Source organism: Eurypyga helias, unplaced genomic scaffold (genome assembly GCF_000690775.1).
Source record: "Eurypyga helias isolate BGI_N326 unplaced genomic scaffold, ASM69077v1 scaffold26356, whole genome shotgun sequence".
NCBI lineage: Eukaryota > Metazoa > Chordata > Aves > Eurypygiformes > Eurypygidae > Eurypyga > Eurypyga helias.
In genome coordinates, this window is record NW_010257612.1 from 49,289 (window position 1) to 64,356 (window position 15,068).

At 44.6% G+C, this 15,068-nt stretch overlaps 1 protein-coding gene across 1 annotated transcript in view; it reads left to right on the forward strand.

Annotated features, from left to right (window-relative positions):
* MYH9 (myosin, heavy chain 9, non-muscle) overlaps positions 1–15,068 on the forward strand; it is a 53,164-nt gene that overhangs the window by 33,646 nt on the left and 4,450 nt on the right. Inside the window, exons 15-33 of the mRNA XM_010154090.1 lie at positions 1,000–1,193; positions 1,522–1,643; positions 2,018–2,087; positions 3,035–3,195; positions 3,911–4,019; positions 4,571–4,702; positions 5,332–5,538; positions 6,031–6,168; positions 6,651–6,774; positions 7,581–7,752; positions 8,341–8,553; positions 8,861–9,005; positions 9,512–9,718; positions 10,728–10,832; positions 12,012–12,164; positions 12,522–12,770; positions 13,238–13,450; positions 14,145–14,357; positions 14,710–14,871. Of these exons, the coding sequence (XP_010152392.1) occupies positions 1,000–1,193; positions 1,522–1,643; positions 2,018–2,087; positions 3,035–3,195; positions 3,911–4,019; positions 4,571–4,702; positions 5,332–5,538; positions 6,031–6,168; positions 6,651–6,774; positions 7,581–7,752; positions 8,341–8,553; positions 8,861–9,005; positions 9,512–9,718; positions 10,728–10,832; positions 12,012–12,164; positions 12,522–12,770; positions 13,238–13,450; positions 14,145–14,357; positions 14,710–14,871 (3,089 nt within the window). The remainder of the gene's footprint in view (positions 1–999; positions 1,194–1,521; positions 1,644–2,017; positions 2,088–3,034; positions 3,196–3,910; positions 4,020–4,570; positions 4,703–5,331; positions 5,539–6,030; positions 6,169–6,650; positions 6,775–7,580; positions 7,753–8,340; positions 8,554–8,860; positions 9,006–9,511; positions 9,719–10,727; positions 10,833–12,011; positions 12,165–12,521; positions 12,771–13,237; positions 13,451–14,144; positions 14,358–14,709; positions 14,872–15,068) is intronic.

Consider the following 15,068-nt stretch of genomic DNA (forward strand, 5'->3'; position numbering starts at 1 on the left):
ATTTTTTTTTTTTTAAACAGAAGCCAGATAAGTATAAGTTGATATATTTTCTGAAGTGAAGATTGGGAGCCTGAGTGTAGGCACCAGCCAACCACTAAAGATAAAGTGAAGTAGTAGCTTGAAGCCTAAAGTAAAAAAATGTACTGGGGGTATAGAAACTTACAGTGATACCGTTGGTTTTGATTGGGTGGGTGAATTATCTCCCATTGTAGAAAAGCAATGGGAAAAAGTAATGCTTTAGTTTCTTCTTGCCCCTGCTACTCTCCGCTCTAGCTGGCTTCTGCTGGGGGGAAAATAAAGGATCTGTAGAGTCTGCCCATCAATGTGATAGCTTCATCGGTGCTTGGGTGTCACTGTGGTGTAGTGGAGAGACTGTTGGAGCAGGGAGTTCTGACTTTCTCCTAGTGGTATTGTTCACATCCCTGTCATAGAATACTGTACTCCAAAAATAACTCAAACAGCGGTATCTTGAGGTTTGGTTTCTGTCATGCCTTTTACCGTGTTTGCTCAGTTGACAAATAGATGTGGCTTCTCTGATCACCAGTCCTGGCAGTTCTGTCTAACGCAAGAGTGAAGCTGGGCTTGTTCTCTAACTGTGGCCCCTTCTGGGTCAGAGTTAGCGAACGGCTGACGCTGCTGGGCTAGCAGCTAGAACTCCCCGTTTGTTGTTTTTCATTGTAACCTAAGCGAGCGGAAGCATCTGAAACTCACTCCTAGATTGCTCTTCCAGAGCTGCTATCCAGAGCATCAATAAAATGTGTTTGGGAGTAAGTTTGACTCCATCACCCAAACTTCCTGTAGAGAGCTGTTGCTTTTTTTCCTTGCTGCTCCTATCCCTGCACAAATTCTGTACAGGAGTCGACATCTGTGTAGAGATGAAGCAAAAAGGATCCTGCAGCTCCTCTCATTTATCCTGTTCTACCCAGATGTTCTTTGTACGTTCCCATGCTTCCTTTGGTTGTGGCAGAATATTAATGCTTTTTCTTGTGCTCTCTCTAGTTGACCGTATCGTTGGCCTGGATCAGGTAGCTGGTATGTCAGACACAGCATTGCCAGGAGCCTTTAAAACCAGGAAGGGTATGTTCCGAACAGTGGGGCAGCTCTATAAGGAACAGCTAGCTAAACTGATGGCTACCTTGAGGAACACCAACCCCAACTTCGTCCGTTGCATTATCCCCAACCATGAGAAAAAGGTAAATGCAGATATAACAGTACTGCCCGTGCAGTCTTACATGGGCTTCTTTGTGCGTGTGACTGGGGTGCTATCTTCTGTCAGGTTTTGCAAGAGATCTTAAGGAGGGCCTGTTTTCTCAGAATACCTTTTAAAAGTCATCCTAAATAACTGTGTACTTCACACAGTTTTGGAGACTGATCTCTGCCATTCTTAAGGTGGCATGAAAGCTTTCAGTCTCTCTAAATGGAAAAGAGAGAACTACCTGCTTTACAAAAAGGGGAGGGAGGGAGTAAGCCCCTTTTGTAAAGGCTTTGTGGTATTTATAAAGTATGCATTTTCCTCACTAGGCTGGAAAACTAGATCCCCACTTGGTCCTCGACCAACTCCGCTGTAATGGAGTGCTGGAGGGAATCCGTATTTGTCGTCAAGGTTTCCCCAACAGAGTTGTATTCCAGGAATTCAGACAAAGGTAAGGCCTAGAAAAGAATCTGAGGCAGTCTTTACCCTGGCAAAGTTAAGAAGTAAGTGCAAAAATTGAAGTATTTTATTGCAATTAGATTGCCACTGTTTTCAGAAGCAGCAACAGAGAATCTGTTCCTCGATATTCCCTGGCACAAAGCCTCCCAAAACCATCTTTGGCTTTTCTAGTAAGCTTGTAGCTAAGGTGAGGTGTAGGGGACCCTGTCTGAGACTGCTGCTTCATACTCTGTTCTTCAGAGATGCCGTTTTTTTCTTTTAACAAGACCATAAACTGTCAAACTCATAATGCCATCGAAATGCATTACTGTTTTTTGTTGTTTTCAATATACTTGTGTAATTAGTCTCATGCTTTTTCCTTTTCAGATATGAAATCTTGACTCCAAATGCAATTCCCAAAGGATTTATGGATGGAAAGCAGGCTTGTGTGCTGATGGTAAGACATCTGAGAAGGCTGTACTTGAATAGAATCAACTTACGGGTGTGGTGTGGAAACTGGAGTTGTGCATGTTAAATATATCTTGCACTCACAGATCAAAATTCCAAAGTCAAGTGTTTTGTCTGAGAGAAGGAGGGTGCAAAAAGCTTTCTCTTGGCTTCACAGATGGAGGCTTTTGACTAGCCTGAGGTTCAGTAATCCTAGGCAAAGAGGATCTTTCTGTTTCCACAGATGTGTACATGTGGAGATGCCAGCAGTATTCGTGGAATCAAAATGCTTAGAAGCATTAATGTTATCTTTAGCACATGCTTAAAGTATGAGCTTCAGCAAATTTTTGTAATGGCCTGCTGATGACCAATGCTTTCAGTGAAGGCTCCAATTAATTTCTGCAGAATTGCCTGCTTCAAAGGGAAAACTTTGGCTCTGTAGCTTGAAGACTAGGGGAGACTGAATTGAATTTGGCTGTAAGGGATTCCCTTTTTTCTGTCTTAAAGGAGTATACCTTATTCCTCTTCACTAGTACAAGTGTTGACAGCAAATCCTTTAAAGGATAGGAAAGTTAGTTGGGGAGTCTTTTCCTGACAAAGATTAGGACTAGAAAAAATAAATAGGAAGGACCAACAGATGTGTTTCCTTTAGGAAAGGAAACAGGCTCTTGACTGTGTTCGTCACAGCATCCGTGTAGCTCTGTAGCATCAGCTTGATGTGGTGTTGTATTAAACAATGCTTTCTATCATATTTTCTGTCTCTGGTTACTTCATGCTGTGCTTGGCTGAGGTTCAACTCCTCTAATTGGGACAGGACTTTATTGGGAGCTAGCAACTTTGGTTGGCCTGAGTGGCTCATTGTAGGGAAGGGGCATCTTACAGCCATGAGACAAATATGTTTTGTGATGTTTCACATCACAGGCTTTGCAGAAGATGAATTCTTCTCTCTCATTTTAGATCAAAGCATTGGAGCTGGATTCCAACCTTTACCGCATTGGACAGAGTAAAGTGTTTTTCAGAGCTGGAGTCCTTGCTCATCTTGAAGAAGAGAGAGACCTGAAGATCACAGATGTCATTATTGGCTTCCAGGCGTGCTGCAGAGGCTACCTGGCCAGGAAGTAAGGACCATATTTTGTGAACTACATTATAAACGTGTATTTCTCCCATTCACCTACAAGTTGTTCTTCAGAACAAGCTGACTAGAAAATATTTTTTTGTCAGAAAGGACACAACTTACTTGTTGTATATGACAGTTGATGGTTGTTTTGGGGTTCTCTAATCTCTGAAATGCCTGGCTTCTGGCACCTGCAAGAAATTAGGTGCTTCTATCCCACATATTACCAGAGCAGTAAAGTCTGTTCCTCTCTGTAGCAAATCTACGCAGCACGCAAAGTTTTGACACAAGAGCTACAGACTGCAAATGTGAAGGTGAAAAGGTCGTAGTAGAGCACTAATCCAGGAGGTGTAGGATTTCTTCTGAGGTGTTAGGTCGGACTGCAAATGCTAAAAACTAAAAGTGCTAAAAACAAAAGTAGTATCTGTCAGATTGACAGGAAAGCACACCTCTGTTTCAGAGGTCCCTTTTTTTGAAGTGGAAATAGTGAGGCTTTTCAGAAGTCATTAGGGAAAAGCTTGATTAAATAGGAAACTGAATAAAGGAGAGGGTAACCACTCCTAGCAAAAAACTTTAAAAGAGAGGAAGCTCACTGGAAACTTTGCTGGGTTTTTGGGAGAAACCTTCTAAAGTCAAAATGTAGAGGTATCTGAGACAGGGCTTGGAGAGAGTTGTGTGCCACTGCGGGTTCCTTTGTCTGACCTCTGCTTACCTTGCAGAGCCTTTGCCAAGCGGCAGCAGCAATTGACAGCCATGAAAGTGCTCCAGAGGAACTGCGCTGCCTATTTGAAACTGCGGAACTGGCAATGGTGGAGGTTGTTCACCAAGGTAAGATCTTTCCCTTTGCAGCTCTGACAGTTCGGTTGCAATTTCAGCTTCTCGGGTTGAACCAGAGCACAAAACCCACTTCTTTACCATTGGCTTATCTTGCAACTACACTTGGCTTAATTTAGGCAGAGAAGGTCATAGGATGTTTTATAGCTGTGCAGTATGCCTGTAAAGGTTTTGATGGGGGAGCACAGAGATGGGCGTTGTGTTTTGTTTACACTGACCTACCTGTGAATTGTCACCGTGTGGCAACTTTTTTATTCTCCTGTCATTACTACTTAGCTCTTGAGGGTCTGGAATTTACCCAACCCTTTCCTGATGCATCCCATCCTAGAGGAAAATTTGGGCAGGCAGAAAGTGTTATTGACAGTGTAGATGATATGTAATCTTCTTTGATCCTCCCGGTGTTCACAACAAAACAATTGGCCAGTCCTTCAAATATGAAAGTTATCTACAATGTTGTTTTATTCGATGCTTATCAAGTACAAGAGCATTTCTTCATGTTTTCCTTGTTCCTTATACATGTCTCATTCCCTTGGTTTCCCTTTCAGGTGAAGCCTCTTCTGCAAGTAAGCAGACAGGAAGAGGAGATGATGGCCAAGGAAGAAGAACTAATAAAGGTCAGGGAGAAGCAGCTAGCTGCAGAAAATAGACTGAGTGAGATGGAGACCTTCCATGCCCAGGTGAGTTTGCAAACCTCATGTGTAAAAGTCATTCTTTCTCTACCTGGCCAACTGCTTGAAAGCTCCTTCTTTACTTTATTGGTCTGATGGACAAGCTTCGGGATCCCAGCTTGTTGAAATATGTGACTTGGCTGCCATCTTTTTCAATATCCTTTACCCTTCTTCCCAGCTCAGTTCCTCTAGGAGGTAATTTTGTACAGTGACCACCTCTTGCCCTTCTGTAGCCACTGTGTGGAAAAAAGTCTCTTTGGGTTGAATATTACAGCAAGCTGGTTGAATTCAGCCTCGTCATTAATGGAATCCTTTTTGTTTGGAATGCAGCAGGATTGTTTTTCTGTAGGGCTGCTAATTATTTGTCCTACTTTTGTAGGAGAAAACTAGACCATCTGCTTAGTTCAAATGGATATGGTCTTGAGAAATTTGTGAAGGCTAACATAATACGTGGTTGCAGTGCATGGTTCGTGAAGAGAACAGATGACTGTGTGTTGATATTTAACTTTTGACTAGCAGCAGGAGACTGCTGCAGTGATTAAGACACTAACTATAGAATGCTGGAGCACTTTACCAAAGCACTTAGCAATCTCTGTTAACTGGTGTATGTATTATATCTGGTTTTGTGTCCAATGTAGCTAATGGCAGAGAAGATGCAGCTGCAGGAACAGTTGCAAGCAGAAACCGAGCTCTGTGCTGAAGCTGAGGAGATAAGAGCTCGTCTGACAGCCAAGAAACAAGAACTGGAGGAGATCTGTCATGACCTGGAAGCAAGGGTGGAGGAAGAGGAAGAACGGTGCCAACATCTGCAGGCTGAAAAGAAGAAAATGCAGCAGAACATCCAGGTAATGCCTCAGGAATATCCTCTCTTGTCAGTAAAGAGGGACAGTAGGGGTTAAAGTGGTTCTCTTGCCTCTGATTGGAGGGAAACGGGGGAGAGAGTACAAAAAAAAAAAGCATAGAAAAATGTAGCTGTGGAAATATCAATAGAACAGAGTGATTCTGGTGCTGAGCCTGAGGCGGTCAGTCAGTCATCTGGAATGAGCTGTTCCATTCTTGAAGATGGTGGCCACTTGGCAAATAATTAAACAGTCCTTTGCTTCAGCCAGGTGTTTTGGGGATGGCAGCATTCTTTGCCAGGTAGCATTGTTTATTCTGCCAGAAAACTTGTTAGAATGTTGCATTAAGTCGTGATAGAAATGTCACTTCTGCAAAGTCCTAATAATACCTTGAAGGTAAGGGTGAAGAAACCCTCTGTTCTAGTATTGCTAGCATGCTTTTACATTGATTAGTGAGCAGCACTGACAAATACCTTCCTTTCTGTGGGCGTTGTGAAGGAACTAGAGGAGCAGCTGGAAGAAGAGGAAAGCGCAAGGCAGAAGTTGCAGCTAGAAAAAGTGACCACAGAGGCCAAGTTGAAGAAACTGGAAGAAGATGTGATAGTTCTGGAAGATCAGAATCTCAAACTGGCTAAGGTAAGACTCCTGCAGCTTCTCATGCAGGCTGAAGAGGCACAGGTGTTTTTCCTGGAGCCACCCACCTGACCTTTCCCTTATGGGGAAACTTAGGAATTAATTCAGTCTTGTCTTTGGCAACTCTGACCTGAATTTTTGAAATTAGGTGCCTTCCTGTATTCTTTACAAGTCTGTATTGTGTGATATTTAAATAGCCTTGACTAAATGACAATCCAGGAGCAAACATTTTCTGATATACCGAACAGTATCAAGTTTATTTCAGAACCAGACTTCCCTTTCAGCTTTCAGAGGGCTATCAAATACACATCCGTAACCATTTCTTTGATTGCCATCTGTAATCCTGAACGGATTTTTTTTCATTCCCAGCTTCCTTGTAGCAGGAGTAGGCACTTATGACACTGACATCTTTAATCACAGTCAGCTCTGGAAAAATCTCCTGTTATTCCAGCAACTGCTTTGACACTGCCTTCTCAATTCTGCAGGAAAAGAAACTGTTGGAAGACAGAATGTCTGAATTTACAACGAACCTGACAGAGGAGGAGGAGAAATCGAAGAGTTTGGCCAAACTCAAGAATAAGCATGAGGCCATGATCACAGACCTTGAAGGTGGGTTTGTGGTTTGTTTGGCTTTTTTTTTTTTTAAGCCAGATCCTGCAAAGAACTTGCCTGTTTTGTTTTAGGCTGTTTCTTTTTAAATCTGTTGAACTTAAGTTTCATTTCTAGTTTAGTTTCCTTTCATTTTAGCCCTCTCCAGTTTCTGAGGGGTTAAAAATTAGTCTGTAGTGTGTATGCTATTGATCAGTTTGGTGGAGCTGTTCAGTGACTGGCTGAAGGTTATGTGCCTTGTCAGCTGAGCCCTAGGTCTAAATAAAAAACCTCTCCAAAGCAGCAGGCCAATGGAGAAGAGAGGCTGGTTCTCTTTCTTCTCCTCCTGTGGAAGTATCTGCGCTTATCTACTTCCAGCAGCACCAGTCTGTCAGGGTTAGTGCCGTTTCTGGTCCCCTGTTTGCACAAGTCCTTCAGAGTTCCCTTCGCCTGGGGACCACCCTGGTTAACGCGGCAGGAGCCAGCCTCTTTCGCGTCAGTACAGGGAGAGCAGCCCTTGTGCTCAGCATCACTTCCTGAGTGCTTATGCCTGCGTGGGTGTCGGGAGAGACTGCCCTGGTGCTGGCTTGTTTGTTACAGTGAAAGGGGGGCAGGATGTCTGGCTGTAAGATGAGGGGAAGGGAAATGGCCCAGGTATGTGTTTGAGGGCAAAATATGGGGGCAGTTTTATATGTAAGTCCTGACAGAATAACGCACTCCAGCTACAGTTTGGACAGTTGTATTATTATGAAAAACTATTGCGTGGATAGCTTTACCTTTTTTCTGCTCGAACGACGTGTAATTTAATGTGTCCCCATCTCCATCAGAGCGCCTGCGACGTGAAGAAAAGCAGAGGCAAGAATTGGAAAAGACTCGTCGAAAGCTTGAAGGGGACTCCAGTGACCTGCATGACCAGATTGCTGAGCTGCAGGCGCAGATTGCGGAACTCAAAATGCAGCTGGCCAAGAAGGAAGAGGAGCTGCAGGCAGCTTTGGCTAGGTGAGAACCTGACCTGCGGGGTTCACAGGCCACCAGCTTGGGAAGTATTTCTTGGCTTCTGTCCCTTTGGAATGGGGACTAAATGGAACCTGTGGCTGTTGTATTTCAGCATGTGAATTGTTAAGATTCACGCCCTCGGCATCAGAACGCTTTGGCTGCCGCTCACTGCCGTGTTCTCTGTACAGAGCTAGGCTGTGAATGGAACGTGCACTGCGCGCGTTTCACGGGAGCAGTAAGACTTCAGAGGGGGTTGAAACATAGTGGCAGCACACTGTCTCTCTGGTAATTGCTGTATTCATCTGTTCAGCAAAGTGTCCAGTTTCCAATGTAAAACGGTGCTTTCTCTTCTGCTTTCTTCTGTTGTCAGTCTCTCTCTGTCCCCTTCTTTAAGGTAAGTGATCACGCTCTCTCAAGTATTGGGAAATAGAACTTAGAATTTGTAGATGGTGCATGGAGCAAAGTTTGGATGTAATATTGTAGAGCTGACCAATACCAGCTTTTTTTCTTGATTATTCTTGGTAGGACAGGTGGTTTTGATTTACGTATGGTTTAAATCTGGCTCTGACCAGAACCCTATGTTGAACACAGGGTGGAAGAAGAGGCAGCTCAGAAGAACATGGCCCTGAAAAAGATCAGGGAACTCGAATCCCAGATCACTGAGCTGCAGGAAGACTTGGAGTCAGAGCGAGCATTCAGGAATAAAGCTGAAAAACAGAAGCGAGATCTGGGAGAAGAGCTGGAAGCATTGAAAACGGAGCTGGAAGACACGCTAGATTCTACAGCTGCTCAGCAAGAGCTCAGGTACCTCCAACATGTAGCTGTGTTGTCTTATTTGGTTTTGACTTTAAATAAATGCTGCTGCATCCAGTCTCTTACCAATGCAGGTCTTTGCCTGTATCAGGCAAAGTGATTTTGCCTGAGGCTCAGCAGCCTCAGCGACTACAGAAGGAGGTAGTGTGCAAGCTGTGGTCAGGACCGCAAAGTGTCGTTATAGTCTGTAGGGCTAAACAGACCTTGGTGTGTTTCTGCATTAGGGGTGCTGTTGGTGGATATACACGTCTGTTTGGGTCTCTCCTTGGCATCTAAATGGAATTTGTGAATTTTGCAGGTCAAAGAGGGAACAAGAAGTAACAGTTTTGAAGAAGACCCTTGAGGATGAGGCAAAGACTCATGAGGCTCAAATCCAAGAGATGAGGCAGAAGCACTCACAAGCTATTGAAGAGCTGGCAGAGCAGTTAGAACAAACCAAACGGGTATGTGGAATGGAAAGCACACGGCCAAAGCAGTCAAACTCCCTGACGTGATAAGCTGCTGAGACCATGTTTGAAAGCTGCAGAAGAACATGAAGTGTTTATGATGCTAGGCTTCTGATACATGTGCTCTTCTTCCCTTGGTAGATCACTTTTCACTATGAAGCATTACGAAGCTGGTTTAAATAGTTTCATTCATTCTTTTTTCCTTATCAGGCATGTTATGCTGCATAGCCAAGACATTCTTTTCCCTGCTAGCACTTGCTGATTTGTAGAGCCTTTAATTGGGAAATGTGATAGTCTTGCACCATCTCCTGTATTGTTGTCTTCTCTGATTGTTAGATTGCATCCTGCTTATCAGTGACAGACTGTTCAAATTGGGGTTTTTTTTTCTGATTAAGCAGTCTACAGCTTAGCTGCTAAACAGGCAGCATGAGCTTGCTTGTTGGGGAAAGATCCTGCCATATCTGAAGTCTAAAGGGTTTTACTGTTTTATTTTTCCTCTTCAGGTGAAAGCAAATCTTGAAAAAGCAAAACAAGCTCTGGAAAGTGAAAGGGCTGAACTGTCCAATGAGGTGAAGGTTCTTCTGCAGGGCAAAGGGGATGCTGAGCACAAGCGGAAAAAAGTAGATGCTCAGCTCCAGGAACTGCAGGTGAAGTTTACAGAAGGTGAAAGAGTGAAGACGGAACTGGCTGAGAGGGTTAACAAATTGCAGGTGAGTGGCATGGGTCTTCCTTAGCTTCTGATTCCACCCAGGACTAGAGAGAAAAGGTGGTAGGATGGTACCTTCCCATAGCTAATTCAAAAATCTTGTTCCTCCTGAGGATGAACTTCATACAAGAAGCAAATCCGTAGTGTGCTTCCCAAGGAGTATGCAAACTCCTCAACTCATTGCCAGGGCAGGGCACTTGGATTGATATCGCTTATCATGAGCAGCCCTGAGAAAGTGAAGTAACCAGTTGCCTTTTGAGTTTTGTACACCTTAAAGTGTCAGCATGCCTGCTCCCCTTCAGCATGCAGGGGTTTGTACAGGTCTGTAAACATCCACCTGCTCGTCAGCCCAGAGTGGCACGAACAGATGGGTGATTGTGTAACTGATTTGGAAGACCGTGTGTTGAAGTTTCGCAGTGTGGTTGGTGGTGATGAGGGGTGGCTCAAGGGTGATGTGGAAGTTTAGGGTTTTCTCCCTTCTTCAGAGAAACAACAAATCCCTTTGATTCACATGGAGCATTGTTTTCTGCCTTCTCCTTTATGGAGGATTGTCATTAAAAGCCGAGCCTTGCCAGTGTGTGTGGGCACTATCTTTTGGAGCATGAGACTGTTAATTTTGAGACTCTAAGTATAGCCCTGAAACAGATAGTGCAAAGGAAGAGAGTTTAATAGAAGCTTTTAAAATTCTTGCCAGGCTGCCTAAAATATCATATAGGCCTTAAATATAAATATATATTTATATAAATATATATAGTAAAGAAACACCAAGACAAACCAACCAAAAACAGAAGGCAGCTGCAACAGAGGTGATCCCAAGTAAAAATTTCTTCTAAACTCCTAATATTTCATCCCTGGGACTTTGGGAATGATGTACTCATTCCCCAGAGTGGTGAAACATGTGCCTTACTGTTGAGAGGTGCCTCAGTCTCACTTCTGGGTCTCGTAGCTGCACCTGTTCTTGGCTTTGCTGTTGCTGATGCATTTAATAATTGATACTCTGATCTCTCCCTCAGGTCGAGTTGGACAATGTCACAGGTCTTTTGAACCAGTCTGACAGCAAATCAATCAAGTTAGCAAAGGACTTCTCTGCTCTGGAATCACAGCTTCAGGATACACAGGTGAGAGCTTTGGAAGCCACGGCATCTGTAGTGCAGCCAGTGTCTGGTACAAGTTCTTAAAGCGAGAATCACTCTGGGCACCGTTAAATACTGGATATACTGCACTTCAAAAGATTGGGTCTGGCTTTTTTTGCTAAGGGGTTATATTGTATGGTATTGAGGGTATTTCTACAGAAACAAGCTGTTTATCTTCCTTCCGCTTCCTCAGTAGGTGGGACATATGTAACGTTCCCTGTCGCAGATTTAGAAGTCCCCTCTCACCTTTTTGCTTGAGAGCTCTTTAATGCTAGAACTGCACTGGCATGCTGGTTATTGTTTGACATCTTCACAGTCAAGTATTTGTCAAGGTTTTGTGTGTGATTTCCAGTAAATCTGTAAAGCTAAACAGAAGATTTTACTTCCAAGCGGATGTTTGGAAGGTTGTAGATTCAAATAACTTGGTATTTTTTACGGGAAAAAAATATCATGCTTAGTCTTACACTTTGGGACAACCATTTACAGTTAATAGAATACGAGTCTTTTGGTAAAGCGTGGAACACCAAGCAGAAGGTTGGAAGGCAAAGGAGTGCACCAAACCTCAGATACCAAGTAACCGCGAACAGTCGTTGCTGTTCTGTCTACTTACTACCCTTTTCAGAACACAGACGCCAGGATAGCACACAATCCAAAAATGATGCACTTGTTTGTGGACTGGTCTTAATAGTCTGTCCAGATCCTTCAGGCCCTGGCAGCATAAGTGAACAAACGCTGTTGGTGCCCAAAGTTGGTAAATGACCAGTGTCTTACAATTCTGCTGAGACCAACGTTGCTTTGAACCGAGGTAGAGCACATCAGCCTGCTGTCTGCTTCTTTGATACTTGAATACGAGAAAGTACGGTCCCGCCCCACAGTTGGGAAAGGTTTCGATGCCTTGTGTGCTACCCAGGGGACTCCAGAAAGGGCTGTGGATGGCTTTTGTGGTGAAGTAGTGTACTTCAATCGTTAGTGTACGAGAAGAATATATACTTGTATGCACTGAAGACAATCATTCAAATTCTGTCTTCGGTTGTCTTATCTGTGAAATAAGTTGCATACTTAAACTCAACTTCAGAAGTACTCACTCCAGAGAGAGTGGGTGAGGACGGTGAGCCTTAAAGCCAAGGAGCAATGCTGAATTCCACTGGGGTGTTTGCTTTATAGGAGCTGCTGCAGGAGGAGACTCGCCTAAAACTGAGCCTCAGCACGAAGCTGAAGCAAATGGAGGATGAGAAGAACAGCTTGAAAGAGCAACTGGAGGAAGAGGAGGAGGCAAAGGCAAACCTAGAGAAACAGATCTCTGTTCTGCAGCAACAGGTACAGAGTCCACGTCCCATAAACCAGTGACTTTTGGGAGGAAGTCTAAGTGCAGGTCAGTCTTGAGGGAAGTAAAATCTAAATGAGGATTGACTTCTAGTAACAGAACCCTTCCTGGGAAAGGGTGATCCTGCTTATTTGGGTGAGAGAGGAAATGAAGAGGTGTCTGATGATAATCATACAAACTGCTTGTAGCTTTCTATCCAGGACTGCCTTTGGGAATTCAGCCATGTAGTACTATTTGAGAGTGAGTAGTACCTTCAGAAATGAGCAGACGTTCCTCAACTTCTGGTGCCAGTACAGTACATATAGTGCATCTGTGGTGTGGCTTCACGTGTGATCTTTTCTGTCCCTCAGGCAATAGATGCAAAGAAGAAGATGGATGATGGTCTGGGCTGCCTGGAGTCAGCCGAGGAAGCCAGGAAGAAGCTGCAGAAGGACTTGGAGGGCTTGAGCCAGCGTTATGAAGAGAAGACAGCTGCATATGACAAGCTGGAAAAAACGAAGACCCGCCTGCAGCAAGAGCTGGATGATCTCACTGTGGACCTGGATCACCAGAGGCAGATCGTTTCCAACCTAGAGAAGAAGCAGAAGAAGTTTGATCAGGTATGCCTTCAGCCACTGGGCAGTCAGTAGGTGTGTCTTACTGACAGGTCTGCTTTGAGAATACTTAATGCTGCTTGGAGAATGCATATTTATTTCTGAACTCTGGCGTCGCATACAGAGTGGGGAACTGAGTTTTTGTAGAAGTAAATTAATTCTGTTTCATGCAGAGGAGGTTTAGTCATGGTCCTTCTCCCAAAGGGACAACATTTATGTCAAGTTCAAAGCATTGTTTGCAGATCATCTTTGAGAGAAAGTTGGAAATCAGAGATTGGAGGCCTAGGGAATCAGAATTGTGTTAATTTGGGGTCAGCACAGTTATTCAAGGTGGGGTGGCATATGCTGCATTTTCTTGCATCCTTCTATCTGTGGCAGAACACTATGAAGAAGGCAGTAATGAGAAGATGTGTGCTTAGCTTGTTAGAAAATTGTCAGCAATGTCTCAGAATACTGATGCTGTGCTCTTGTAGCTCTTGGCAGAGGAGAAGAACATCTCCGCCAAATACGCAGAAGAACGGGACCGGGCTGAAGCAGAAGCCCGTGAGAAGGAGACGAAGGCCCTCTCCCTGGCCAGAGCCCTGGAAGAAGCCATAGAGCAGAAAGCTGAGCTGGAACGAATCAATAAGCAGTTCCGCGCAGAGATGGAAGACCTGATGAGTTCAAAGGATGATGTTGGGAAAAGTGTAAGTGTGGTGTTTAAACACGTGGGCGGGAAATGTCACACAAGGGGTACTGTTATACTGCAAAAAGCTCTACTGCACAGGGGAGTGTAGTAGAGAGTCCTGGGCACATCCCGAGTTTGTGAATGTTATGTTTGTATTACATCAGTACGTGGGAAAGAGAGGTTGGAAGAGCCCAGAAATGACCCAAATGAGGTAGTGGCAGACTGAAAACTAATTAGTGTCATTGTGGCAGAGATGAAGGTGCAATGTGAGCCTGATATGTAAAATACAGGGATTAGCCAGGTGATGGGAGCCAGTAACCCCAGTATTTAAAAACAAAAGATGTTACGGTAAGCAGGAACGGGAAAAAAAAATTTAGGCTAGAAAATATTTTCTTGAATTCTGTCAGAACCAGGGGTGTCCAGCTCTGGTAAGTCTGTAGTAGGTCAGGACCGGGGCTAACAAAGGCATTTCCCTTTCTCCCCACCACCACACATACACAACCAGAACTAATAGGTAATGGTGATTCACACTGGCAGCTTGCAGATCTGCGAGCAGCTGGCTTTGAGGGGTGTCTCTGCCCTGCTGCAGGGGACAGGGGCACAGTTCTTGTATCCCATCTTGTGAGTGGCTCTCTGTAGACTTTTTTGCCCTTAGGATAGGTGACATCATCTGCACTCTTTGAGGAAACCTCATGTGTGGTACTGTGCTGTAGGTCCACGAGCTGGAGAAGGCAAAGCGAGCCCTGGAGCAGCAGGTGGAGGAGATGAAGACACAGCTGGAAGAGCTGGAGGATGAACTGCAGGCCACAGAGGATGCCAAGCTGCGGCTAGAAGTGAACCAACAGGCCATGAAGGCACAGTTTGACCGGGACCTCCAGGGACGTGATGAACAGAATGAAGAGAAGAAGAAACAGCTGATCAGACAAGTAAGGATTGCTCTGTAAATCCTGAAAGTGTCCTATACACAAAGGCACCCATGTCCAAAGACAGTTAGATGGGCAGTGCCAATTCAGATTCCTGTTTAATGGTGAATCCCGGCAGCACTGTAAAGCCGTGAGAGACTTTCCCCCTTGCATGCATGGTGGTTCCAACAGCCTTTGTCTATCACAGGAACCTGCGTGGCTTTCTTAGTGAGGAATGTTAGCCCCATCCCCTTGCCGGGAAGAATGAAAACGATTCACGTGCTTGCACTTACGTACAGTTTGAAAGGGGAACGTGAAAAGGGGCTGTTGGGAAATCAAGGAGCTGAAATGCTGATGCCTGTATTTCTTCGTCCAGGTGCGGGAGATGGAGGTGGAATTGGAAGACGAACGAAAACAGCGCTCCATTGCTGTGGCTGCCAGGAAGAAGCTGGAGATGGACCTGAAGGATTTGGAAAGTCACATAGACACCGCTAACAAGAACCGTGAAGAAGCCATCAAGCAGCTCCGCAAACTGCAGGTGAGAAGTGTCGACTGTTTCGGCTCTCGGTGCAGAGCGTTCACCCGGGGAAGCGGGATACAAGGTTTCGCCTTGGGAGAACCGTGCACCCGTGTCACAGAGCAGCAGCACCTTGAAGCAACTTACTGCCAAATGTTTATTGGCATTTCAAATATCCCCCTAACCTGGATCTGCCAGTCTGACTCCCTGGGAACCGA